The sequence below is a fragment of the Protopterus annectens genome, chromosome 15.part0 (assembly GCF_019279795.1).
Source record: "Protopterus annectens isolate FY-2018-M chromosome 15.part0, PAN1.0, whole genome shotgun sequence".
Lineage (NCBI taxonomy): Eukaryota > Metazoa > Chordata > Ceratodontiformes > Protopteridae > Protopterus > Protopterus annectens.
In genome coordinates this window covers 225,825,682-225,852,741 of record NC_056749.1, presented here as the reverse complement: position 1 = coordinate 225,852,741, position 27,060 = coordinate 225,825,682, and the positions used below count along the sequence as shown (strand labels likewise).

The following is a 27,060-nucleotide window of genomic DNA, read 5'->3' as shown; positions in this document are numbered from 1 at the left end:
ACTCTTTCCAATTTGATCTAATTAATTCATCAAATTCAAATGATCTAATTGATTAATTCATTCATCAAATTAAACAATCTAGAATTAAAGTGCTAGTTGCCTGAATAAATCCTTTGCTGAAGTTAAGCAAGTGCTCATTTAAAATAAAAATACATAATACTTTATATAAAATATATTAAATAGCATGTCTTATTAAAATAATTTTGTTATAAAATATGATGCAATATATAGCGCTATGAACAAAATATGCAGAAATAAAAATTAAATTTCTAAATGGTGATATTTAAATACACATTTCATCTTATAACTTATATATTCAGAACTTATATATCCATGAAAAATTACATCTCTATATACATATAAAATTTCTCTAAATATATATCACAGTTATAGTAAGACATCCTATAAAGAATATCTCTAACTATAATTAAAAGGTATATATGTATATGTATTATAAACATTTTAAACAAATTTATGTAAAACACATCTATATTTAAGCATGACCATATGTATAGATTCTGATAGAAATTTTTTTATGAGTATTATAAATATATATAACTCAAACACACATTTTCACTTTTAAAATTGTATCAAAAATGAATTTCGACTTCATATATACATAATCATTTATACTGTATCTATTAAATATAGTTTTTATTAATATTATAGTCAGAAAATAGTGATATCTCCTATCTCCTTGCTTTAAGTATAGATTTAATAGATACATATTGATTGATACCCGGATGTATATGGGCTCTAAGCTTAAATATCCATCCTAGTTCAATATTTTCTAGAAAATTTACATGGTCTCCCCCTCGAGCATTAATATTTACTATCTCAAGCACCCTAAATTTAAACTGATGGTCTCTATAATCTGTAATGTGTTTGGCTAAAGCATTCAAAGGATTTTTACACTTTATATCATATATATGATTATATATTCTGTTCTTAAGTTTTCTTTTCGTTAATCCTACATAAAATACTGGACAGGAGTCACAGGTGGCTAAGTATATAAGGCTTTCAGTTGCACATGTTGCCTCAAAATTAAGAGCGAACGTATATTTCAACACTGGATGTATGAAATTCTGTTCAGTTGTAATATGAGTACACGTTACATCTCTTACAAGGAAATGTGCCTAGCCTTGGGTTTCCTCTCAAATCCAAAGTGTCATTCATTTTAGGATTGGAACATAATAGCCTTTTCAGATTTTTGTTGTTCCTATATGCAAACCTAGGGGAACTACCTACAACTTTGGTGGTTTTATCATCTATAATTAGAATTTTCCAGTTATTTCGAATGATTTCGCAAAGTGCTTTGCTGTCATTTGTATAAGTCATAACGTATCTGAGTATAGCAGTTTAATTTTTAGTTGTCTCTATATTACTTGCTTTATAACTTTTATAGCTATATCTATTGGAATTATCTTTTTCAACTAAATTGATATCCTCATGTGTAGTAGATTTATACACTTCTTCTCTTATCTGTTTAACTAACTTTTTGTTATAGCCTCTTTCATAAAAGAGTGTCTCCATTAACTCCATTTCTTTCATTTTCACATTATAGTCCTTACATAATCTATCTATTCTGATAAATTGACTTTTGATGATTCCATGGAAAACATGTCTTGGATGCATGCTGTCAAAACTTAACAACATGTTCTTAAAGCATGATTTTCTATGGAGGCTGGAGACTAAAGTACCTGCTTCAATACTTAGATTTACATTTAAGAAGCTTAATGTATCATGTGAGGTTTCCATTGTGAATTGTAGAAAGTCCGTTGTACTTTCAAGATAGTGTAGAAAAGTTATGAATTCCTCTTTAGTGCCTCTCCAAACAATAATAACATCGTCTACAAATCTTTTATATAGTACAACTTTCTCAAATGATGTATGATTAAACAGGAATTCTTGTTCCCATTGAAAAACCACTAGGTTTGCATATGTATTGGCGCATGGGGTGCCCATTGCTACACCCCATTTCTGATGGTAAACTGTTTCGCCATACAAAAAAACATTGTAAGACAGTACTAATTCTAGTAATTGGCAAATGAGTATCTGTTTGTCCCTACTAAATCCTCCTCTAGATTGAATAAGTTCTCTGATCGCCTGTATACCATACTCATTTGGGATAGATGTGAAAAGATTTCGCACATCTAATGTTATTAATAAGTGTTGTTCTCTAGATAGTGTTTCTCCCAGTTGTTCAATACTGTCTAAGAGTTGGTATGTATCTTTAAGTATTGTAGATATATCATCCACTAGTGGTCTCAACATCTTCTCTGGGAAGTTGGAAATATTTTCAGTAACCCAAAATTCTCCCGAGACTATAGGTCTCATGGGGGGAGGTTCAATATTCTTATGAATTTTGGGTAAACCCTTGATTATTGGAATCCTGGGGTGTTCATTATGTAAATAATCATATAATTCCTTGTCTATCTGCCTGCACATAAGCATATCATAAAGGCTATCGTTCACTATTTTATATATATCTGCAAGTGTTTCTCTAGATATTACATAATAAGTCTGTCTATCACTCAGCATTGACAACATAAGTGCATCATATTCTTCCGCATTAAACAAGACTAGTCCTCCCCCTTTATCTACTAGTTTAAAGACAAGGGACTGGTTATTAGATAAAATTTTGAGTGAAGAATACTCATTTCTACTCAAATTAAAATATCGAAATTTTTTCTTGCCATTTGTAAAATAATCATAAATACTGTTTTCACAAACTTTCATAAAGCATTCAACATGTGTTGGAAGTGAAGGTGAAAAGGTGCTTTTCATTTTAAAACAGGTTATATCGTCGGATACATTTGTAGCTAATGTCTTTAGAAAAACTTTAGAAAACTTTAGAAAAGCTTTAGAAAACTATGACAAAACAGTTAAACCTGAACTTACTTCAATCTTCCATCAAAAAAGGCTGGTGTCCCGGGCACAATTGTTTTAATAAAGAATGGCTGATGCCCTTTGTTTTCTTCATAACCGCCAACAATGCTAAATCCCCAGCTTTCTGAGTTGCTTTTCCGCAGAAGAATATCATGGCAGTAGTGCAAGTGGCTGCAAAACGTGCACAAGATAAAAAGGCATTCAATGAAAAATAGGTTGTCAAATGTAGTTCTGCATAAGCTTACTAGGAAATTAGCTGCTACTTTAAATTTATTAGCCAAAGAATAGCCACTAGACAAAACTGTTTCAAGGATGGCATCTAGCCGAGTGACTTATTCAGCACATAAGCACAGAATATAGAACACAAAATTCTGAAAAATACAGCTTTTCTTAATCACCATGGTACAATACCAAACCAGTTAAATGATATGCCAGTTTCACACCTTTGCAAACATATTTTGCAAGAAAGCTTCAGTCATTCTACAGCACATGGAATACAAAACTGCCCATCCAAAACAGATGACTAGCAACTTTTCCCAAAAAAGCCAACCTACACTTTTTGGTGACTAACGGACAGGTTTGCTATATACTAAAAGTGCCACATAAAAAGATTCATACCCCTCAGTGGCTGATGTGAAGTTAATGGCTACCAACTGTTCAGAAAACCACTGCAGCTACATGGTTTGCTTTGACATATCTAAATGGTCTTTTCTCTTCAATAAATCATCCAGTCGAGTTTTCTAATGTTATTCACTTATGTTGCTAGAGAAGAAAAATAAACACTCATCCTTGCACCAAGAAACAACTGACTAGACCCAAAATAATTATATATTATGGTCTGAAAAGCATAATGTTGAGTTACATGAGCATTTGTAATTACATTCCAATAATCCTCACGTCAGTCATCATCTTCTTTCGGCTGTTCCTGTTAGGGGTCGCCACAGCGGATCATCTGTTTCCATTTCTTCCTGTCCTCTGCATTTTGCTCTGTCACATCAACCACCTGCATTGTCCTCTCTCACCACATCCATAAACCTTAGGCCTTCCTCTTTTCCTGTTACCTGGTAGCTTCATCCTTAGCATCTTTTTCCCAATATACTCAGCATCCTTCCTCAGCACATGTCCAAACCAATGTAATCTTGCCTCTCTGGCTTTGTCTCCAAACCTTCCAGCCTGGGCTGACCCTCTAATGTACTTATTCCTGATTCTGTCCACCCTCGTCACACCCAGTGCAAATCTTAACATCTTTAACTCTGCCACATCCAGCTCTAACACCTGCCTTTTGTCAGTGCCACTGTCTCAAACCCATATAACATAGCTGGTCTCACTACCCTCTTGTAGACCTAATAATCCTCATGTCAGTGAAAGTCAAAATTCCTCTGACTCCACCTGGAAGAACACATTGGCTCATCATTACTAATGGTCAGGATCCCACATATTCAAGCTTTACAAAGGAGATATCGCACTGCATAATCCATGAAGTTTCTGATAGGACACTGCTGAAATACACTCGCTCTGACCATCTACCCCCCCCCCCAATCCTTAATGACCCATGCATGCATCTCATACTACCGAATGTAGCACTCAACACCACACGTTGAGGTTTATCTTTTAGGCGGTAGCTACCCCCTTTGGGCAACACTAATTAATGCAGTGGTAAATGACAACAGGTGATCACCATGCGCAAACAGCAACAACTGGTGAGGATTCATCATTTATGCATCTATTCTGCAGGCTAACCCAGTATGAAGAATGTGCAATTTACACAGACAATGGTTCCACTGGTGCACTCCAGGCCACTTTAAACCATGCTGTATTTTACAAAGCCTCACCAAAGATTAGTCATTCATGTGTCTAGCATAGGATGATCCTGTGTTGGACCACCTTCTTTCCTAAAATAAGACATGGATAAATTCTTGGCTAGGCTTGTAGTGGCCTCAGGGCCAACAGCCTACTAACTTCCTATGATCCTATGGACTGTATATATAACCTGCCTAATTCTCTCTCTCGCTCTGCTGGATAACTTCTGAGGTATCAGTCACATTACCTGAAAGACAGTAATCGGTTTCCTATATAAAAGACAAGGCTACAAAGCTCTACACAAATGAATTAAGCTAATGGTACTGCTTAACTTAAGGAAATAGAGCATGAGAAGTTGGTCCAAAGTGGGGTCTCCAAAGTGTTCAAGGAAAGACATTTCCTGCAAGAATCAAATGATATTCCAAATCATCATTCTACTGTCACCAGTCCTTTTCAGCCAATTTATTAAGAATACAAAAGAATAAGAGTCAACATTGTAAATGTGGTTTAGTCAGATGAGTTTAGACAAGAAAACTTGAGAGAAATGTTAATCTACACGCCAACTTGGCAATGTTATTAATTCTGGGGTGTCTCACCTTTACAGCAGAGACTACAGCCCTACAAAGGGATCTTAATTACTTTCCCTCAACTCAAACAACTGAAGAACAGCACTTAACACAAGAAAGCAAAATTATACCCATGACAGACCTTAAATACCAACTATCCCTGCAGAAATTTTGTAAAAATATACATCAAATTCTAGTTATCAGTAGACTTGCCAGCTACAGCCACTGTCTTAGAATCCGTAGCAAAGATTTGTACCATACTGCAAAGGATGATGGACCATAAGAAAAGGAACTAGATGTAATCTTGCACTTAGAACTGGTACAAGTCTGTACACTCACAAGGGAGCAGTGTGAACATGTAGCCTAGAACAGCAAGCTATTGAAAGCCACTAGCTTTTGAGTGAATAGCAGCACAAATTCTGGACAAAGTGCAAGCATCTTTATTAATTCAATTTGCAAAGTCTATTTACTACTTTGCACCAGTGTACAAATTGTCTAAACTTCAAAGGGAGAAGCAAATATGTTATGAACTTTATAGGATCAATAGATTGTAGAGATCAGTCCTGCAATGAATCAGGAGGATTTGCCTTACGAAAATGACCAATATAAAAGGTAATAAAATACAGTGAAAGACTCAACCTACTCATGTTGGAGATGCTGCTGAAAAGTTTTAGCTTTTACTAATGTCTTCTTTCCTTGTTCCTTGTATCACAAAGTGTATTTGTGTATGCATGCAGCCATACTCAAGTGTGTTGTGTGTGCACACATATACATATATATATATATATATATATATATATATATATATATATATATATATATACATGTATATATATCTCACTTCATTGTACATCTTAATCTACTACACCTACTTCTACTTAGCACAACCAAATTACTATCCCATCACTACTTCTCCAGTAACACAAAATTGCTTATCCCTTCTAATACCTAAAATAAAAAGTATTTCTTAAACTACTCCTACCTGTCTTACACACCACACTTCTATCTGCAAATTATCAGTGTAATGCTTGTATGCTAATGCTTGTGAATATCAATACAAATTGTATTACATTGACTGTTATATGTTCAGTAGTCACTGAAACTGCATTATAAAATTTGTTATTGCAAATACTGATAACATTAAATATGATACCATGAAGCTTTTTTATTTTCTGGGCCTCTGCTGAAAAACAGCACGTGTCCAGCTGGACTTTGCTGGTAATCACATGTCAATAATAAATGCAAGATTTATTTAGAAAGAGAAAACATAGGTGCAGCCCAACACATAGTCCCCTAAACCCCACCCATCTAGTAGGGTTGATAAAGCTATGGATATTTTCTGGCATCATAAATCTTTGCAAAAGAAGCACTCTCACATACTTAACACAAAGATACTGAGAATATCTCAGCAACCCCTGGATGAAAAGGGCAGCACAGTGGAAAGTAAACAGTAGGAAAAAATGAGGTTCACTAGTTACTCTAAGACAGAAGCACTTGCAATATGTTAACCCAAAAAACATGAAAATAACTAAAACAGCATCTTGTACTCTGTAATACAGCTTACCTTGGTACGGAGAACCACATAATCCACAAGGGTGTCCAACCACGCTCACTTTCAACTAAGGATTCTGCTGGTTCTCTTACCAGCTCTGTTTCTTTCTCTGGTGTCCGACATTCCAGAGTTTTCAGCACAACTGTAGAGGATGTTGTATGACTTTTAAGGACAGAAACTGCTTCCCCATAACTCAGCAGGGTCAAGTCAATGCCATTCATACTTAACAAAATATCTCCTACAAATGAAAAGAAAAAAAAAATCAAATTAAAACATTAAATCAAATGGAAATGCATTTTACAGCCATTTTTTTTCTTAATTTACCACAATCGAAATTCAATTGGTTCCCAGTTATCACTGTATGCCTGTCAAGCATGGTGTAATATTCCAGCAGCATTAACCGATTCAACAGAATGTCTGCAAAATCAATCACACCTAAATAAAAGTTCACTTTACTACACTACTGACCAACATATTATGCAAAATCTCTTGAAGATGTGACCATATTCAATCACTTAATAGACTGCTATGAAAGGTGAAGAAAGGACACTACCCAATCTTCTGATAAATTAGGGAGGTGTACGAACCAGCTCCAAACAAACTTAAGGACAACAAAATTGAAGGTTGATAGACCTATAATGCAACAGCAATCCATTTATTCAAACACACTGCTATGGGCAATACAAAATATACATGTGTGTATGTGTGTGTGTGTGTATATATATATATATATATATATATATATATATATATATATATGTATGTGTATATATATATATATATATATATATATATATATATATATATATATATATATATATATATATATATATATATATATATATATATATATACACACATATATATATATATATATATATATATATATACACACACATATATATATATATATATATATATATACATACACACATACACCCACACACATACACACATATACAGTGCAATGAAAAAGTACTTGCCCCCTTCCTGATTTCTTATTTCTTTGCATGTTTGTCGCACTTAAATGTTTCAGATCAAACAAATTTCAATATTAGACAAAGATAACCCAAGTAAACACAGAATGCAGTTTTTAAGTGATGATTTTATTTATTAAGGAAAAAAAATATCCAAACCTACATGGTGAAAAAGTAATTGCCCCCTTGTTAAATCATGAAGTAACTGTGGGTAATCACATTTTTGGGAAAGCCGAGTTCAATTTCACTAGCCACACCCAGGCCTGATTATTGCCAGACCTGTTGAATCAAGGGATCGCTTAAATAGAACCTGTCAGACAAAGTGAAGTAGGCCAAAAGATCCCAAAAAAGAAGAAATCATGCCGCAATCTAAAGAAATTCTGGAACAGATGAGAAACAAAGTAATTGACATCTATCAGTCTGGAAAAGGTTACAAAACCATTTCTAAAGCTTTGGGACTCCAGTGAACCATGGTGAGAGCCATAAATCCACAAATGGAGAAAACATGGAAAAGTGGTGAACCGTCCCAGGAGTGGCCAGCCTACAAAAATTACCCCAATAGTGCAGCAATGACTCATCCAAGAGGTCAACAAAAGAACCCAGAACAACATCTAGAGAACTGCAGGCCTCACTTGCCTCAGTTAAGGTCAGTGTTCATGACTCAACCATAAGAAATAGTGGGCAAAAATGGCATGCATGGCAGAGTTCCAAGGCGAAAACCTTTGCTGACCAAAAATAACATAAAAGCTGGTCTCACTGTTGCCAAAAACCATCTTGATGATCCCAAAGTCTTTTGAGAAAATATTCTATGGGCTGACAAAAAAGTTTTTGCGAGGAGTGCGTCCCATTACATCTGGCGTAAAAGTAACACAGCATGTCAGAAAAAGAACATTATGCCAACAGTCAAACATGGTGGTGGTAGTGTGATGGTCTGGGGCTGCTTTGCTGCTTCTGGACCTGAACAACTTGCTGTGATTGATGGAACCATGAATTCTGCTCTCTACCAAAAAATCCTGAAGGAGAATGTCCTGTCTTCAGCTCGTGACCTCAAGCACAAGCGCACTTGGGTTCTGCAGCAGGACAATGATTCAAAATACACCAGAAAGTCCCCCTCCGAATGGCTTAAAAAAACAAAATGAAGGTTTTGGAGTGGCCTAGTCAAAGTCTGGATTTGAATCCAATTGAGATGCTGTGGCTGAATTAAAACAATTCTGCAAAAAGAAGAGTGGGCCAAAATTCCGCAACAGAGATGTGAAAGACTCCTTACCAGTTATCGCAAAGGCTTGATTGCAGTTGTTGCTGCTAAGGGTGGCACAACCAGTTATTAGATTTAGGGGACAATTACTTTTTCACATAGGGCCATGTAGGTTTGGATAGTTTTTTTTCTTAATAAATAAAATCATCACTTAAACTGTATTTTGTGTTTACTTGGGTTATCTTTGTCTAAAATTTATAATTGCTTGATGATATGAGACATTTAAGTGTGACAAACATGCAAAAAATAAGAAATCACGAAGGGGGCAAATACTTTTCCATTGCACTGTATATGTGTGTGTATACATACACACACACACACACATATATATATATATATATATATACACACACACACACACACACACACACATATATATATACATACACATATACGTGTGTGTGTATGTGCACGTGTATATATACGTATGTATGTGTATACAGATTTACTATCATGTTTTTGAACAGCAGTCGTCGGAGCGTAGGATTTTCAAAACTGTAGTTTGCAAGTAGGCAGATTTACGAACCAAAACACAGACTACAAAACACCGAATGGGTAGTATAGTTTGGGCATTTGAGTTTGGGACTTTGAGTGGAGATTGCGGTTCAGTGAGGAACAGGGAATTAACCCATTTCCTCAATGTAGTGCGAGCTCAGAATTGGTGTGTATATATATATATATATATATATATATATATGTATATTAATTATATATATATATATATATATATAATTTGCAAGGGGGGCTTGGCCCCCTGCAAAATAATAAAACTGATGTGCCATTGACTCTAAAAAGTGTCAAGGTACTTTATGTTGCACAGCTTGGGTGACCTGACGTCACCTCCGGCTATGCTGAATACATCGAACTACGGGAATCGATATATTCAGTTTCGAATTTGCTGCTTGTTTGCTGTTGCAGTTTTACACATTTTAGTTCAAAGTTGAGGCTGGCTGACATATGCAGTTTCAAGTTTTCAATAGTAAACCATCTATACATATACAAGCGGATACCTGGCCAGGAATAAATGAGCGTAGCTCAATTGTTTCAGTATTGAAACTGAAAGCATTACAAAGAAATAAAATAGTATGATTTATATCACACTGTGTGCATTTATTAGAGATTAGCCATATATACTCATGAAGTTTTCAAGATCAATTGCTTGACTTTTATGACATATATAATCCTACATCTACATAGATATACAATATATAAAATCTTTTTTCTTGTATTTTCGTTTCATCTAAGTTAATGAAATGTAGAAAACTGCAACTAGAAACCGCATATTTAAAAGAGTGCACAAAGCAAAATATAATACTGAAAGGCTTGCGCTTTGGGCGCTACCCCACAGGACTGGCTTATAACTCTCCCTTACATACTGAGTTGATGCAATTGTTTGAGAGAAGCGGAAAAGAGCTGATTAACATTATGATAAAATACCAACAAGTTGATATAGATATGCTCATGAATGAACTTAATGCATTAGATAGGGACATTAGAGAAGATAACGTGTATGAGAATATTAAATATGAAATGTTACGCATATACAATAGTATTGATCAACAGATATTCAAGTTAACAGCTGGTAAAATGCAGAAATTAGATAGAGATTTAAAACAGTATGTAAATGGTATTGCATACCCCAAGCCCCCAGAAGGCCAACACAGTTACAGCCAAAATTACAACAAAAAGCACCAATATTGATTATAAATACATCGAAAGAAACTGTACAGCAATCTGATCTTCTATACGACCAAGACTTTCCTGAACATAGAAGATCAGAGAGAATAAGAAATAAAACTAACCCTCAGTATTTTTACAATCAGACAGCGGGGTTTCAAGGGGCCAAGCCAAAAAAAGTACAGTTGTGTACACTTACCATAAATGCAGATGTTCGAGTACATTCACTGTTGCAGTCATTACACATTTGGGTAATCCTGCTGGCAGGTTGCCCTCAGTCGGCCTGAATTCCAAAGTCTTGGGTCCTGCATTGGCTGCTGTCACCCCTTCCCTGACGTCAGGTCGTCAGGGGTATAAAAGCAGCAGCAAACGCCATTTTCTTTAGTTTTTCTTGCCCCAGATGTCAGGTGCCCCCTAAAAGGGTAGCCAAAATTTATATCTATACATAAAATCACATGCACCAATATAAACTTTACCTTCATCCATAAGCAAATACATCACATAGGTTGTGTAAATCAGAGAAGGAAAGATGAGTTCCAGAAGAAAAGAGGGATGGCGGGTGGGTAACCTGGACTGAAACAGTGAATACACTCGAACATCTCCATTTAGGGTGTACACAACTGTACTATGTTCTTCATGTTTCACTGTTGCAGTCATTACATTTGGGTAGAGTCCCAAAGCTATGGTTGGGAGGCTGGAGCTAAACGGCATTAGGAGTGGCTATGAGACCCTGCAGAACTGCAGTGTCAAAGCCTGCCCTGGATTTAGAGTAGAGTGGCAGAGGATAGTGCTTTGTAAAGGTGTGCACTGAACTCCAAGTAGCTACCTCTAAAATGTCCTTGGTTGGTACCCCCCTGAGAAAGGCTGCTGAAGTGGCTGCTCTGATGGAATGTGGCCTAATGCCCTTAGGCACTGGCTTTCCATGGTATAAGTAGCAGAAACGAATGCAGTGGCCTATCCACTTTGAAATGGTCTGCTTTGAGATAGTATTTCCTTGTGATCCTGCAGCATATGCCACTAGTAATTGCTCTTTCTGAAAACTTTGGTTCTGTCCAAGTAGAATCTAAGTTGTCTGTGCACGTCCAAAGAATGTAGAATTCTTTCCCCCTTGTTCTGTGGATTTGGATAAAAAGTTGGCAGATGAATGGTTTGGTTAAGAGCCACACTGGACACCACCTTAGGCATAAATGTTGGGTTTGTTCTTGGGGAGACTCTGTCCGGATAAAAAAAAGATAAAAGGTTCCACAACCATGAGTGCCTGTAGCTCTGAAACTCATCTTGCAGAAGTTATTGCTAGGAGCAGAACTGTTTTCCAGGATAGAAACTTTATATCAGCAGTAGCAGCTGGCTCAAAACAGCGGCAGGTTGAGTTTTTCCAAAACATAATTGAGGTCCCATGCAGGCACTGGTGATCTCCTTGGAGGCCTTAATTTTTTGGCTCCTCTGAGGTACTGTTTTAATAATGGATGAGAAAAGATTGGTGGCTTTGCATTGTAATGAGCCGAAATGGCAGAGGCATGAATTTTAATAGATGAGAAAGAATGGCCTTTATCCAGCATCTCAGTTAAGTATTGTAAAATCTTAGGAATATTTGGCACAGCTGTATCTGTTCCTTGTGCCTGGTTCCAAGCACAGATTATCTTCCATTTTCCAGCATAAGATTTTCTAGGACTAGGCCTTCTGGCTTCTAAAATGACATCTCTATCACAGCTTTGCTGAGAGGTCCGTTTTGTATGACTACATTATCCGCCATGCTGCAAGGTTTAAAGTCCTGAGTTGGCTGTGCAGGATTCTGATTGTTTTGCTGGGACAGTAGATGAGGTACTTGAGGTAAGGTCCAAGCTGGGCATTGAGACAAGCTCCTTAAGACTGGGTACCAGTGCTTGCAGGGCCAGTCTGGGCAATCAGTATCATCTTTGGCTTTTCCTGTCTGACCTTTAGGATTACCTTGGGGGGGACAGGCAGAGGGGAAAAGGCATATACTGATAGGTTTTTCCAGCTGAAGGATAGGGCGTCCACTTTCCATGCTTGTCTGTGAAAAATCCTTGTGCAGAATCTTTTTAGTTGGTAGTTGTAAGGGGAGGTAAATAGATCTATGTCCAGGCATCCCCATTTCCTTGTTATCATGCTGAAGACTTGTGGATCCAGCTGCCACTCGTGGGGATCCATGAGGTTTCTGCTTAGTTCATCTGCCAGAGTATTTTTCCTTCCTGGCAAGAATTGTGCCTGCAGATGTACTTGGTAAGTGTATGAGAATATTAAATATGAAATGTTACGCATATACAATAGTATTGATCAACAGATATTCAAGTTAACAGCTGGTAAAATGCAGAAATTAGATAGAGATTTAAAACAGTATGTAAATGGTATTGCATACCCCAAGCCCCCAGGAGGCCAACACAGTTACAGCCAAAATTACAACAAAGAAAGCACCAATATTGATTATAAATACATCGAAAGAAACTGTACAGCAATCTGATCTTCTATATGACCAAGACTTTCCTGAACATAGAAGATCAGAGAGAATAAGAAATAAAACTAACCCTCAGTATTTTTACAATCGGACAGTGGGGTTTCAAGGGGCCAAGTCAAAAAAAGTACAGTTGTGTACACTTACCATAAATGCAGATGTTCGAGTACATTCACTGTTGCAGTCATTACACATTTGGGTAATCCTGCTGGCAGGTTGCCCTCAGTCGGCCTGAATTCCAAAGTCTTGGGTCCTGCATTGGCTGCTGTCACCCCTTCCCTGACGTCAGGTCGTCAGGGGTATAAAAGCAGCAGCAAACGCCATTTTCTTTAGTTTTTCTTGCCCCAGATGTCAGGTGCCCCCTAAAAGGGTAGCCAAAATTTATATCTATACATAAAATCACATGCACCAATATAAACTTTACCTTCATCTATAAGCAATACATCACATAGGTTGTGTAAATCAGAGAAGGAAAGATGAGTTCCAGAAGAAAAGAGGGATGGCGGGTGGGTAACCTGGACTGAAACAGTGAATACACTCGAACATCTCCATTTAGGGTGTACACAACTGTACTATGTTCTTCATGTTTCACTGTTGCAGTCATTACATTTGGGTAGAGTCCCAAAGCTATGGTTGGGAGGCTGGAGCTAAACGGCATTAGGAGTGGCTATGAGACCCTGCAGAACTGCAGTGTCAAAGCCTGCCCTGGATTTAGAGTAGAGTGGCAGAGGATAGTGCTTTGTAAAGGTGTGCACTGAACTCCAAGTAGCTACCTCTAAAATGTCCTTGGTTGGTACCCCCCTGAGAAAGGCTGCTGAAGTGGCTGCTCTGATGGAGTGTGGCCTAATGCCCTTAGGCACTGGCTTTCCATGGTATAAGTAGCAGAAACGAATGCAGTGGCCTATCCACTTTGAAATGGTCTGCTTTGAGATAGTCTTTCCTTGTGATCCTGCAGCATATGCCACTAGTAATTGCTCTTTCTGAAAACTTTGGTTCTGTCCAAGTAGAATCTAAGTGGTCTGTGCACGTCCAAAGAATGTAGAATTCTTTCCCCCTTGTTCTGTGGATTTGGATAAAAAGTTGGCAGATGAATGGTTTGGTTAAGAGCCACACTGGACACCACCTTAGGCATAAATGTTGGGTTTGTCCTCGGGGAAAGACTGTCCGGATAAAAAAAAGATAAAAGGTTCAACAACCATGAGTGCCTGTAGCTCTGAAACTCATATTGCAGAAGTTATTGCTAGGAGCAGAACTGTTTTCCAGGATAGAAACTTTATATCAGCAGCAGCAGCTGGCTCAAAACAGCGGCAGGTTGAGTTTTTCCAAAACATAATTGAGGTCCCATGCAGGCACTGGTGATCTCCTTGGAGGCCTTAATTTTTTGGCTCCTCTGAGGTACTGTTTTAATAATGGATGAGAAAAGATTGGTGGCTTTGCATTGTAATGAGCCGAAATGGCAGAGGCATGAATTTTAATAGATGAGAAAGAATGGCCTTTATCCAGCATCTCAGTTAAGTATTGTAAAATCTTAGGAATATTTGGCACAGCTGTATCTGTTCCTTGTGCCTGGTTCCAAGCACAGATTATCTTCCATTTTCCAGCATAAGATTTTCTAGGACTAGGCCTTCTGGCTTCTAAAATGACATCTCTATCACAGCTTTGCTGAGAGGTCCGTTTTGTATGACTACATTATCCGCCATGCTGCAAGGTTTAAAGTCCTGAGTTGGCTGTGCAGGATTCTGATTGTTTTGCTGGGACAGTAGATGAGGTACTTGAGGTAAGGTCCAAGCTGGGCATTGAGACAAGCTCCTTAAGACTGGGTACCAGTGCTTGCAGGGCCAGTCTGGGCAATCAGTATCATCTTTGGCTTTTCCTGTCTGACCTTTAGGATTACCTTGGGGGGGACAGGCAGAGGGGAAAAGGCATATACTGATAGGTTTTTCCAGCTGAAGGATAGGGCGTCCACTTTCCATGCTTGTCTGTGAAAAATCCTTGTGCAGAATCTTTTTAGTTGGTAGTTGTAAGGGGAGGTAAATAGATCTATGTCCAGGCATCCCCATTTCCTTGTTATCATGCTGAAGACTTGTGGATCCAGCTGCCACTCGTGGGGATCCATGAGGTTTCTGCTTAGTTCATCTGCCAGAGTATTTTTCCTTCCTGGCAAGAATTGTGCCTGCAGATGTACTTGGTAAGTCAATGTTGTATCCCACAACATCATGGCTAGTCTGCAAAGGGGGTAAGAATGTGTGCCCCACTGCTCGTTTATATACCACATGACCATGGTGTTGTCTGTCTTTATCAGTAGTTGTCCTGGATGAAGTCCTTGAAGGCTGTTAGGGCATTTTGAACAGCTAGCATCTCTTTCTGGTTGATATGTAGATGCATTTGGTTTGAGGTCCATGTGCCCTGAATGCATCTTCCTGCCATGTGGGCCCACCAGGCATAATCTGATGCATCAGTTGTTAGTGTCTGCCTGGCTGGGGGTAATGTGAATGGCTGTCCCTTGTTTTGGTGACAAGCCATTGCCCACCATCGGAACTCCTGTTGCAGGCAGGGAATGAGAGTAATTATAGTTTCCAGGCTGTGGCCATATTGAGTCCAAACACTTTTTAGGTACCATTGAAGTTTCCTCATATGCAGTCTTGCATATGGAATTAGTAGAATGCAGGATGCCATTAAGTCCAAAGCCTGCAGAATTTTTCTTGCAGATAACTGGGCCTTTGTTGCTAACATTTTGAAGTAGGTACTCAGTTGCCTTTGTTTGTCTGGCGTGAGATAAGCCATCTGGGCAGTTGTATTTAAGCTTGCACCCAGGAATATTATCTCTTAAGAGGGTACTAGTTTTGATTTCTGGTCGTTGACTGTGTACCCTAGGCATGTTAAAAGTCTTTTCACAAATGCCAGATGCTGTAGTAGAATGTCCTTATTCTTTGTTTGAATGAGGCAGTCATCTAAGTAAGGATATATCTGTATTCCTCTTTGTCTGCAGAAAGCAATTACTGGTGCCAGGCACTTTGTGAAGACCCTGGGTGCAGTAGATTAAGCCAAAGGGCAGTGCAGAGAATTGGCAATGCTTTGAACCAGCCTTGAATCTGAGGTATCGTCTGCATGATTGTCTGATTGGGACATGCAGGTATGCCTCTTTTAGGTCTAAAGTGACGAGCCAAGCCTTTCTGCCCAGCATGGGCAGAAGCTACTGCAAGGTCAACATTTTGAATTTTGGAATATCCAGGAAAGCGTTTAGAATAGATAGGTCCAGTATTGGCCTCCATGCTTTGTCCTTTCTGGGTACCAAGAACAGTCTTGAGTAAAATCCTTGTCCCTGCTCTTGCTGTGGCACTTGCTGAATAGCCCCCATGTCCATGAGGGATGAGACTTGTTTTTGGGCCTCTGTCCATTGATGTTTGGCAGGTTTGCCCAACCGTTTGTCCTTGGAAAGGTATGGAAGTGAAACTTGTAGCCTTGTGACACCATGTCTAGAATCCATTTGTCCTGGGTTATTAATGTACCAATTTTGAGAAAAAAGTTCTAATGTTCCCCCTAAGGGTGCTGCCAGTAAATAAGTGCTTGGTGCAGGCAGGGGGAAGTCATTGGGACTGTTTCCTGTAAGGTTGTGATTTGTCTTCTCCACTTTTGGAGGTAGAAGCACCCCATTGTTTAGACCTGTATGAACCTTGTGGCTGGGATCCGCCTCTAGGGTGTCTGGATCTGCTCCTTTGAGGTCTGTCTGACACTGGAAAGGACCAATTCTTTGTAGGCCAGTGTCTGCTAAACCTAGGTGGCTGTACTTGTAAAAAATCTTTGACCATTTTCATAGATTTAGCTTTGTCCTCCATTTTCTTTAACACCTCTTCTGCCTTAACACCAAACAAGGTATCATGCTGTAATGGTGCATCTAATAATTTAGCTTTGACATGATCAGGCAGATTTTGTTCCTTTAACCAAGCATGCCTCCTAATTACAGGACCCGTTACTGCGGCCCTGGAGGTGGTCTCCAGAGAATCAAAATCACATTGCAAAGTATGTTTTCCAACTTGTTCAGCTGCATGCAATAAATTCTGCATTTCTTTATCTGCACATTCAGAATTTACCAACATTTTCTGTTTAAGCAGTGTCATGACATATTGCTGATATTTGAGCATATGAAACTGGCAGTTTAAGGCCATTATAGCCCAGGTTGCAGATGTGTAAATCTTTTTTCCCCCATCTATCTAGTGCCCTAGAATCTCTGTCAGAGGGGGTAGGGTTTTTTGCAGTGGAAGCCTTAACCCCTTTGGGACCCTGCGAAATAGTTTCTGGGTCTGCAGCAGGGTTTTTGAAAAGGAATTTATGAGAGTCAGGAACCCTGTAGTATCTGTCAGGCTTAACAGGAGCTGGAAGTAAGGAGTCAGGGGTAGACTAGACTCTGAAAACACATCTGCAATGTCTAACACAGGTGGAATAGCTAGAGGCCTGTGTTGAGGAAGTAGAATAAAGTCCCTGAGCCTCTTCTTAGATTCTGAAAAATCTTGGCTCTCCCAGTGAAAATGCTCCCTCATGGTATGCAAGGTTTCCCCAAAGGAATAGTCCTCAGGAGGAGAAGCTGAAGGGACAGACTCTTCAGCATCAGAATCCTCAAAGGGGGGAAGAGAATATTCCTGATCAGAGGAGGAATCTGAGGAAATGGAAACCTGATCTGAAGATTCATAGTCTGTCTCTCTGTTTTTTTAGTGTGGAGGCCTGTCCATGTGGCTGGTGAACTTGTTTCTTTGCCTTTGAAACTGTAGTCGGTTTAATGTATAACTGTTTAGGTCTGAAAACACCATCAGAAGCCGATGCCTGCTCAGCGGCTCCGGACCCATCTGAGTGAATAGTCTCCGAGGCTCCAATACCTTGAGTATCCTGTGGCCTGACCGACTCCACGTGGGTGTCAGTAGTGGCCTGCAACTCTAAAGTAGCGGGCGTCAGGGGCTGCGAAAGCACCTCACTGAGAAATGGCAACTGACTTAGGAGAAGCTTTGTCGTCGGTTTTGGACCTAGGTTGCCTGTGTTTTTCCTTTTCTTTCCGCTTCTTGTGAACTCCGGTAGTCGGATGGCCATCCGACAGCATTGTATAATTAAATCTGCGCCCAAAACAGCTTAGTGCAAAATCGTACCGACGCTTAATAGTGCGTTGGTTAAATCTAGCACAAAACCAACAACTAGAAAAGTACAGTTTTGTACCTACCATAAATGTAGATGTTAGAGTGCTAATACAGCTGCAGTCATAACAGATGGGTTCTCCTGCCGTCAGGCGGGTCCTCGGTCGGCCGAATTCCAAAGTCTAGGTCTGGTGTCTGTTGTCGTCGCTTCTTCCCTGACGTCAGTGCGACAGGGGTATAAAGGAACCAGCCGACGCCATTTTCTTCAGTTTTTCTTGCCCCAGATGTCAGGTGCCCCCAGAAGGAAGGCATAACATAAATTTGTGTAATAATGCAGTGCAATATAATCAAAATACAGTAGTTGCAAGCAAATACATCATAAATGAATACCCCAATCAGGTTGTATGAGGATGTGTTAGCCTATAGGCCTGTCCCAAGAGGGGAAGGAGGGAGGGAAACCTGGACTGCAGCTGTATTAGCACTCTAACATCTACATTTATGGTAGGTACAAAACTGTACTATGTTCATCGTGCATACAGCTGCAGTCATAACAGATGAGTAGAATCCCAAAGCTAAGAAAGGGGTGGTAGGCACTAGGTGGAACTAGGAGGAGCCAAAATGTCCTGCAAGACTGCAGTGGCAAAGCCTGCTCTAGATTTGGAGTATAATGGTAGGTTGTAGTGCTTGGAGAAGGTATGCACAGAACTCCAAGTGGCTGCTTCCAAAATATCCTTGGTGGGAACTCCTCTAAGGAAGGCTGCAGAGGTGGCTGTGGCCCTGGTGGAATGAGTTCTAATGCCTGTAGGTACAGTTTTGCCATGAAAGGAATAGCAAAAGCGTATGCAGTGGGCTATCCATTTTGAGACTGTCTGTTTGGAAATTGGCTTTCCTTGAGCTCCTACCACATAGGCCACAAAGAGCTGTTCTGATTTTCTTAAAGGCTTTGTTCTGTCCAAATAATAACGCAGTTGTCTGTGGATGTCCAAGGAATGTAGTAATCTCTCCCCTTTGTTTTGAGGATTAGGATAAAAAGTAGGTAAATGTATGGCCTGATTTAAAGCTACCCTGGACACCACTTTAGGCATAAAGGAAGGGTTGGTTCGTAAGGAAACTCTGTCCTGATGGAAGATGATAAAAGGCTGGAAAGCCATGAGAGCCTGTAGTTCTGAAACTCTACGAGCTGAGGTGATAGCCAGAAGGAAAGCTGTTTTCCAGGACAAATATTGCAAATCTGATGAGGCAGCTGGCTCAAAGGGAGGCAAGGTCAGTTTTTCCAGAATGAAATGAAGATCCCAAGCAGGTATTGGTTGTTTTCTTGGAGGTCTTAAATTCTTAGCCCCTCTGAGGAACTGTCTTAAGAGAGGGTGAGAGAATAAAAGTGGATCAGTGTTGTATTCTGCAGAAATGGCTGAGGCATGGATTTTGATGGAGGAGAAAGAAAGTCCACTGCTTGGCAGTTCAGCCAAATATTGTAGTATTTGAGGTAAATTCAGTTTTCCAGGATCCTGGCCCTTTTTCTCATTCCAGACACAAAAACGTTTCCATTTTGCGGAGTAAGCTTTTCCAGTTGATGGCCTTCTGGCCTCCAAAATGACATCCTGCACCTCCTTGGAGAGTAGGGCCTGTTGTGATGCTAAGGAATCTTCCATGCGGCTAGATTGAGTGTTTTAGCTGGCTGTGAAGAGTTTTGAAGCTGTGCTGAGTCAGAAGAAGAGGCATTAGAGGCAGGGTCCATGGTGGCGAATGCGTCAGGCTCCTCAGGAGTGGGTACCAGTGTTGCCTTGGCCAGTCCGGAGCAATGAGAATCATCTTTGGTCTGTCTGCTCTGGTTTTCAATAGAACTTTGGGCAGCAGAGGAAGAGGTGGGAAGGCATAAACTGTCATTGATGTCCAACTGAAAGAGAGCGCCCACTCTCCACACCTTTGGATGGAAGATCCTTGAGCAGAATTTTGTCAATTGATGATTTTTGTGGGAGGCAAAGAAATCTATGTCTGGCCTTCCCCATTCTTTTATTATTTCTGTAAAAACTTTTGGATGCAATTTCCATTCGTGTGGATCTGTCATATTCCTGCTTAGGTTGTCTGCCAGCATGTTTTCCTTGCCTGGCAAGTACTGTGCTTGTAGTTCCATTTGTAAGTCCATGGCCATGTTCCAAAGTGACATGGCCAGTCTGCATAGGGGGTAAGAATCTGTTCCTCCCTGTTTATGTACCACATAACTGTGGTGTTGTCCGTTCTTATCAATAGTTGACCTGGTTGTAGAAGGTCCTTGAAAGCTATAATAGCATTTATTACTGCAAGCATTTCTTTTTGATTGATGTGAAGGTGCTTTTCTTTTTGGGACCATTTGCCCTGAATGCACCGATCTGTCATGTGTGCCCCCCAGGCGTAGTCCGAGGCGCCTGTTGTGATGACTTGATTTGCTTGAGGCTTGCTGAATGGAAGACCTGTGTTTGTTTGACATGCTTGAGCCCACCACAGAAATTCCTTTGACATGGAATTAGTGGTATTATTGTTTCCAAACTGTGGCTGTGTTGAGACCATATGTTTTTCAGGTACCATTGTAGTTTCCTCATATGCAGCTTTGCACATGGGATTAGTAAGATGCAAGATGCCATGAATCCCAGAGCCTGCAGGATTTTCCTTGCAGTCAGCCTGGTGCAATTTGCTAGTGTTCTGAACTATTGAATTAGTTGCCCCTGCTTCTCTGGCGAGAAGTAGGCCATCTGGGTGTTTGTGTCCAAATTGGCACCCAGGAAAATTATCTTCCGAGAGGGTATTAGCCTTGATTTCTTTTTGTTGACTGTGTATCCCAGAGAGTTCAACATTATTATTACATAAGCCAAATGTTTCAGAAGAATGTGCTTGCTGTCTGCTTGGATCAGGCAGTCGCCCAAATAGGGGTATATTTGTATCCCTTGAAGTCTGCAGTAGGCAATTACTGATGCCAGGCATTTCATGAATACTCTGGGTGCAGTAGATAAGCCAAAGGGTAATGCAGAGAATTGATAATGGGTTGAACCTGCAAGAAACCTGAGGTACCTTCTGCAATTTTGTCTGATTGGGACATGCAGGTATGCCTCCTTGAGGTCCAATGTTACCAGCCAAGACTCCTTGCCCAGCATGGGAAGAAGTTGCTGTAGAGTGAGCATCTTGAATTTTGGTACGAGTAGAAATGTGTTTAGGATGGATAGGTCCAAAATAGGTCTCCAATCTTTTCCCTTCCTTGGCACCAGAAATAGCCTGGAATAAAACCTTGACCTTGTTCATGCGCAGGTACCTCTTGAATAGCTTTCATGTTTATGAGATCTGTAATTTGCCTTTGTGCCTCTGCCCTTTGATTGTGTGGCAGGTTTGGCATGCCTCTCATTTTTGGAAGGGTGTGAAAATGGAATTTGTAGCCTCTGTTTATAATGTCCAGGATCCATTTGTCCTTTGTGACAATATGCCAATTTTTTGAAAATAATGCCAGCTTTCCTCCTAAGGGGGCTGCCATTTGAGACTTGGTTGGCATGCAAAGGGGAAAGTCATTGGGTTTGCTTTCTGAAAGATTGTGAAGTTATCCTCACCACCTCTTTGTGTAGGAGCTTGCCATTGTCTGCCTCTAAACAATCCTTGGGATTGTCCTCTGCCCCTCGGGCCTGTATCTGCCTCTTTGGGGTCTGTCCGTGGCAGGAAAGGACCAGTTTTTGGAAGGCCAATTTCTACTAAAACGTGGGGGTTGTACCTGTAGAAATTCTTTCACAGTTTGCATTGATTTAGCCTTTTCCTCCATTTTCCTTAACACCTCCTCAGCATTAGCACCAAATAGTACATCCTTTTGAAGAGGGGTGTCTAGTAATTTAGCTTTGACGTGATCAGGCAAGGCTTGTTCCTTGAGCCAGGCATGCCTACGTATGACTGATCCTGTAAGAACAGCTCTACATGAGGCCTCTAGAGCATCAAAACCACATTGTAAAGTATGCTTACCCACTTGTTCTGCACTATGCATCAAATCCTGCAACTCCTTCAAGTCTGGTTGTTCAGATTGTGACATTTTACTTTTCAATAGTGATAACAAAAACTGTTGGTATTTTAGCATATGAAACTGACAGTTTAAGGCCCCCATGGATAAGGTAGCCGAGGTATATACCTTTTTTCCCCACCTTTCTAAGGATCTGGAGTCTCTCTCGGAAGGTAATGGATTTTTAGCAATGGAGGCCTTAACTCCCTTGGGGCCCTGTGAGATGGTTTCTGGATCAGCAGCATGGCTTTTGTATAGAAATTGGTGTGAGTCAGGAACCCTGTAGTACCTGTCAGGCTTAACTGGAGCTGGAGGTAGAGAGTCCGGGTTAAGGCAAGCCTCCGAGTAAACATCATCTAGGACGTCCAAGACAGGAGGTATAGCCAGAGGCCTGTGCTGAGGTAGCAAGAGAAATTCCCTGAGCCTTTTCTTGGAATCTGAATAAGCTTGGCCTTCCCACTGGAAGTGTTCCCTTAAGGTATGCAAAGTTTCCCCAAATGAGTAATCCTCTGGTGGGGACACAGAAGGGATGGACTCCTCCGCATCAGAGTCTTCAAAAGGGGAGTAAGAATGTTCCTGATCATCAGAATGCTCTGAAATAATGGAGCCCTGATCAGAGGAGGGGGAATCTTCCTCCACTCTGGGCCTTTTGTCCGGTGGGGGCGGAGAACCTCTGATAAGAGTAATTAAATCCTCAGCCATTTTAAGCATCTGTTTCTTAGGCATGGGGCCTGGAGATGGGCCCTGTGTAGCTGGTCTCTTGCTTTAGACTTTGTGAAAGCCTTGATGGAGAAAGAAGAGGAAGGTCTGAAGACACCTTGAGTGGAGGTGGACCTGTCCACATTCTGAGATTCAATGCCAAGAGTGGCTTCGGTATCTATAGTCGGGGTGTGGGCCGAGGAGCCTGCGACCTCGGGCACAGGAGACACCGTCAAAGAAGTGTCGTCGGTAGTCAGGGGCTGCGTAGGCACCTCGCTGAGAACCGGACCACGTGTAGTCGGCTTTGGCATGGTGTCGGTAGGGGCCACGGACCTTGTGTGTTGGTCCTTGTCTTCGCGTTTTTTTGACAAAACCAGAGTCGGAGTATCCAACGACATAGTATAGTTAAATGCTTTCCCAAAATAATGCTGGGCGAACTCCGTCCGACGCTTAATAGTGCGTTTGTTGAATGTAGCACAAAAGCTACAGACCGAGACGTCGTGGTCTGGGCCTAAACAAGGTATACAGAGGGAATGGAAATCCTTATGCGGTATTTGCTTCCCACAAGAAATACAATTATTAGCTTTGTCTGACATCGGTCTGAGGCAAGAAAAGTTTCCCCAACGGGGTACTTAGCTTTTAAGAAGACTTCGGTTTCCAAATTTTCGTAAAATCAGGAGCTGGCCGACCGGCACTTGCGAACTGCTTTGGGTACCGCGCGGCAAGAAAGACTGAAGAAAATGGCGTTGGCTGGTTCCTTTATACCCCTGTCGCACTGACTTCAGGGAAGAAGCGACGACAACCGACGCCGGACCTAGACTTTGGAATTCGGCCGACCGAGGACCCGCCTGACAGCAGGAGAACCCATCTGTTATGACTGCAGCTGTATGCACGATGAACATCATTGTGGTCAGGGCCTAGGCAAGGAATACAGTAAGAATGAAAGTCCTTATGAGGTATTTGCTTTCCACAAGAAATACAATTATTAATTTTTTCTTACATCGGTCTGGAGCAAGAAAAGTTTCAACGGGTACTTAGCTTTTAATGAAGACTTCGGATCTGAAACTCGAACACGAAAATCTCAGGAGTCGGCCGAACGGCACTTGCGAACTGCTTCTGCATCGGGCACCGCTTGGCAAGAAAGACTAAAGAAAATGGCGTCGGCGGCTTCTTTTATACCCCTGACGACCTTACATCAGGGAAGGGGTGACAGCAGCCGACACAGGACCCAAGACTTTGGAATTCAGGCCGACCGAGGGCAACCTGCCAGCAGGATTACCCAAATGTAATGACTGCAACAGTGAAACATGAAGAACCTCAAGCAATGGAGAACTTCAACAATTGCTGTGTCTCCACAACTGATTTATGTAATACATATGACTTGCAACAATCTGCTAATTTGTCATGCGAACATGATGACCATGTAGTACTGAATACTAAAGGAGATTTTAGAGTTTATAACTTTTCAGATATGTATGTTGATGAACATGTAGCAAACCTGTTAGCTAAGGGAACTACCTTTGTTCCAACTAGGCCTTTCGATTTTACTGCCACTATGATTGATACTAAAATGTTTTTAAGGAAAATCAATTTTAGTTTATTATATCAGGATGCTCTACAAAATGTAAATAAGTATAATACAAGTAGTATTTATAACCCCCGTTTTCATCCTAAATTGATCATGTATGAAAAGATTTGTGAACATGAATTGAAGCATTTAGATACTTTTAATACAAAAGGAAAATACATTCAGAATTTGAATGAGAATGAACAATGTATTCTGAACACACTAATTAATGAGAAAGTAATCATCATGAAACCACATAAAAAGGGTGGAGCTGTTATGAGTCATGAAATGTATATCAATAAATTAAATGAAATTTTGAGTACAAATACATATACAGAAATATCACTAAATGAATTGAATACTGCTTATAGAAATATTTATGGAGAAAGTAATGATTTTATTTTTAGAAAAATGTATTGATTTAGATTTATACAATTATTTATTTGAATATCATCAGTCCCAGAATACCAGTTTTCTTTGGCACCCCCAAAATCCATAAAAGTATATATGACCCTCCCCATGCATCCATTAGTTGATGGTAGAGACTCAATAACCTCAGCATGTGCAAAATATATAGATCATGAATTAAAGAAGATTCTTGGAAAAGAAACAAATTTGTAAAGACTCATGGACTTTCCTTGAATATATGAATGGAGGTGAATTTGACTTTGATGATATTTTGGTCACCATACATGTTTGCGATTTATATACCACCATTCCCCAAACCATAAGATTAGAAAGGGTTAATGAAATGTTATTATACCATCATATTTCACATGATTTAGTTAATCTAATCATGGAACTTTTAGAAACAGTGTTAAGTAACAATTTTATAACTTTTAATAAAATTTTTTTGCAGAAAAAAGGTATCGCTATGGGGTCACCATGTGGTGGAGCGTACACTAGCCTAGTTATGGCTTTTTGGGAAAGGAATTATGTTTTAAATAGTAAATATCATACATTCATCAAATCATACCATAGATTCCAGGATGATATTAGTATCATCTGGAAAGGCACAGTAGATTTGTTGAATGAATTTTAACATACATTAATTCCACTACGGAATTTGTTAAATTTACATGGGACATCAACATGGAATACATGAATTATTTGGATGTACATCTGATGAAGGACATCAGTAATCAAGCGTATACAGCAATCATCCATAGAAAGGAAACTTACTCTAATTGCTTCTTGCATTATAGTAGATGCCATCCGGAGCACCAAAAAAAAGTCTGTTGTCAAAGGGCAACTAGTAAGGGTAACCCGTATGGTAACGAAATTAGACCAGTTTAAAGAAGAATGTAATTTTTTGCGTGACATGTTTTTAAATAGAGATTACCCAGAAATATTAATTAATACTTTAATACAAGAAGTTATTTCTAAGAGAATGAAAGGATATTTTAAACCCATCTTAGAAAAACAAAGTATAGTACAAGATCTAAGTAATCTATTAAATACAAGGGTGAATTCAAATAATGATGAATCAAGTGTTGCATTAAGCCATAATGATTTTTCTAAGGCTTTAATGCTCACTTTTTCTCAAGATTACAATATTATTAGAGATATTATAGTTAATAATTGGACTATTTTATTGGAAGACTCTCACTGCAGAAATCATATCAGTGAGTTAGTAGAATAGTTTATAGAAAAGGTAAAAGCTTCAAGGATGTTTTCAAATATTACCCATCCTATAAAGGCCACATAGGTATGGCTAAATGTGGTGCATGCCATTGGTATCATAAAATAAAAATAGGTGAATTATTTTATCTTAGGCAGAGAAGATTTCACTTGCACAGAAAATATAATTGTAAATCAAAAGCTGTCATATACTTTGCTACATGTAATTCATGCCCAATGTTCTATATAGGGAAGACAGAAAGACCGTTAGCCCAAAGAATATATGAGCATGAATATGCCATAAAGAAAAACAAATTGAACAATGCACTAGCAAAACATATTAGCGAATATAATGACCATCAATTTTCTTTTATGGCTATTGACCACGTAGACAGCGTATAAGACACCATGGGGCTTGTACTTGGAACTAAAAGAATTAAAATGGCAAATAAGAACACAAGCGGATACCTGGCCAGAAATAAATGAGCGTAGCTCAATTGTTTCAGTACTGAAATTAAAAGCATTACAAAGAAATAAAATAGAATGATTTATATCACACTGTATGCATTTATTAGAGATTAGCCATAAATGCTCATGGGGATTACAAGATCATTTGCTGTATTAGATATTTATGGCATACATAATCATACATCTACATAGATATATAATATACATCTTTTTCTTCTTATATATGCTCACATATATATGCATATATATATATATATATATATATATATATACACACACACACACTTTTTATATATATTTTTTTTTACACATTTTACATTTTATATGGCGTTTAAAAGTGCTTTTTTACATATTCATAATTTTTATATACATATGTATTTAATGAGATATCATATAT

The 27,060-nt window shown here is 39.4% G+C and overlaps 1 protein-coding gene across 3 annotated transcripts in view; it reads right to left on the bottom strand.

Moving 5' to 3' along the window:
- LOC122790153 (ligand of Numb protein X 2-like) overlaps positions 1 to 27,060 on the bottom strand; it is a 702,162-nt gene that overhangs the window by 53,071 nt on the left and 622,031 nt on the right. For all 3 annotated transcript variants that reach the window (XM_044057741.1, XM_044057740.1, XM_044057742.1), the window contains exons 8-9: positions 6,820 to 7,045; positions 2,902 to 3,060 (exon numbers count right to left, since the gene is read on the bottom strand). In XM_044057741.1, coding sequence (XP_043913676.1) covers positions 2,902 to 3,060; positions 6,820 to 7,045 — 385 coding nt within the window. The remainder of the gene's footprint in view (positions 1 to 2,901; positions 3,061 to 6,819; positions 7,046 to 27,060) is intronic.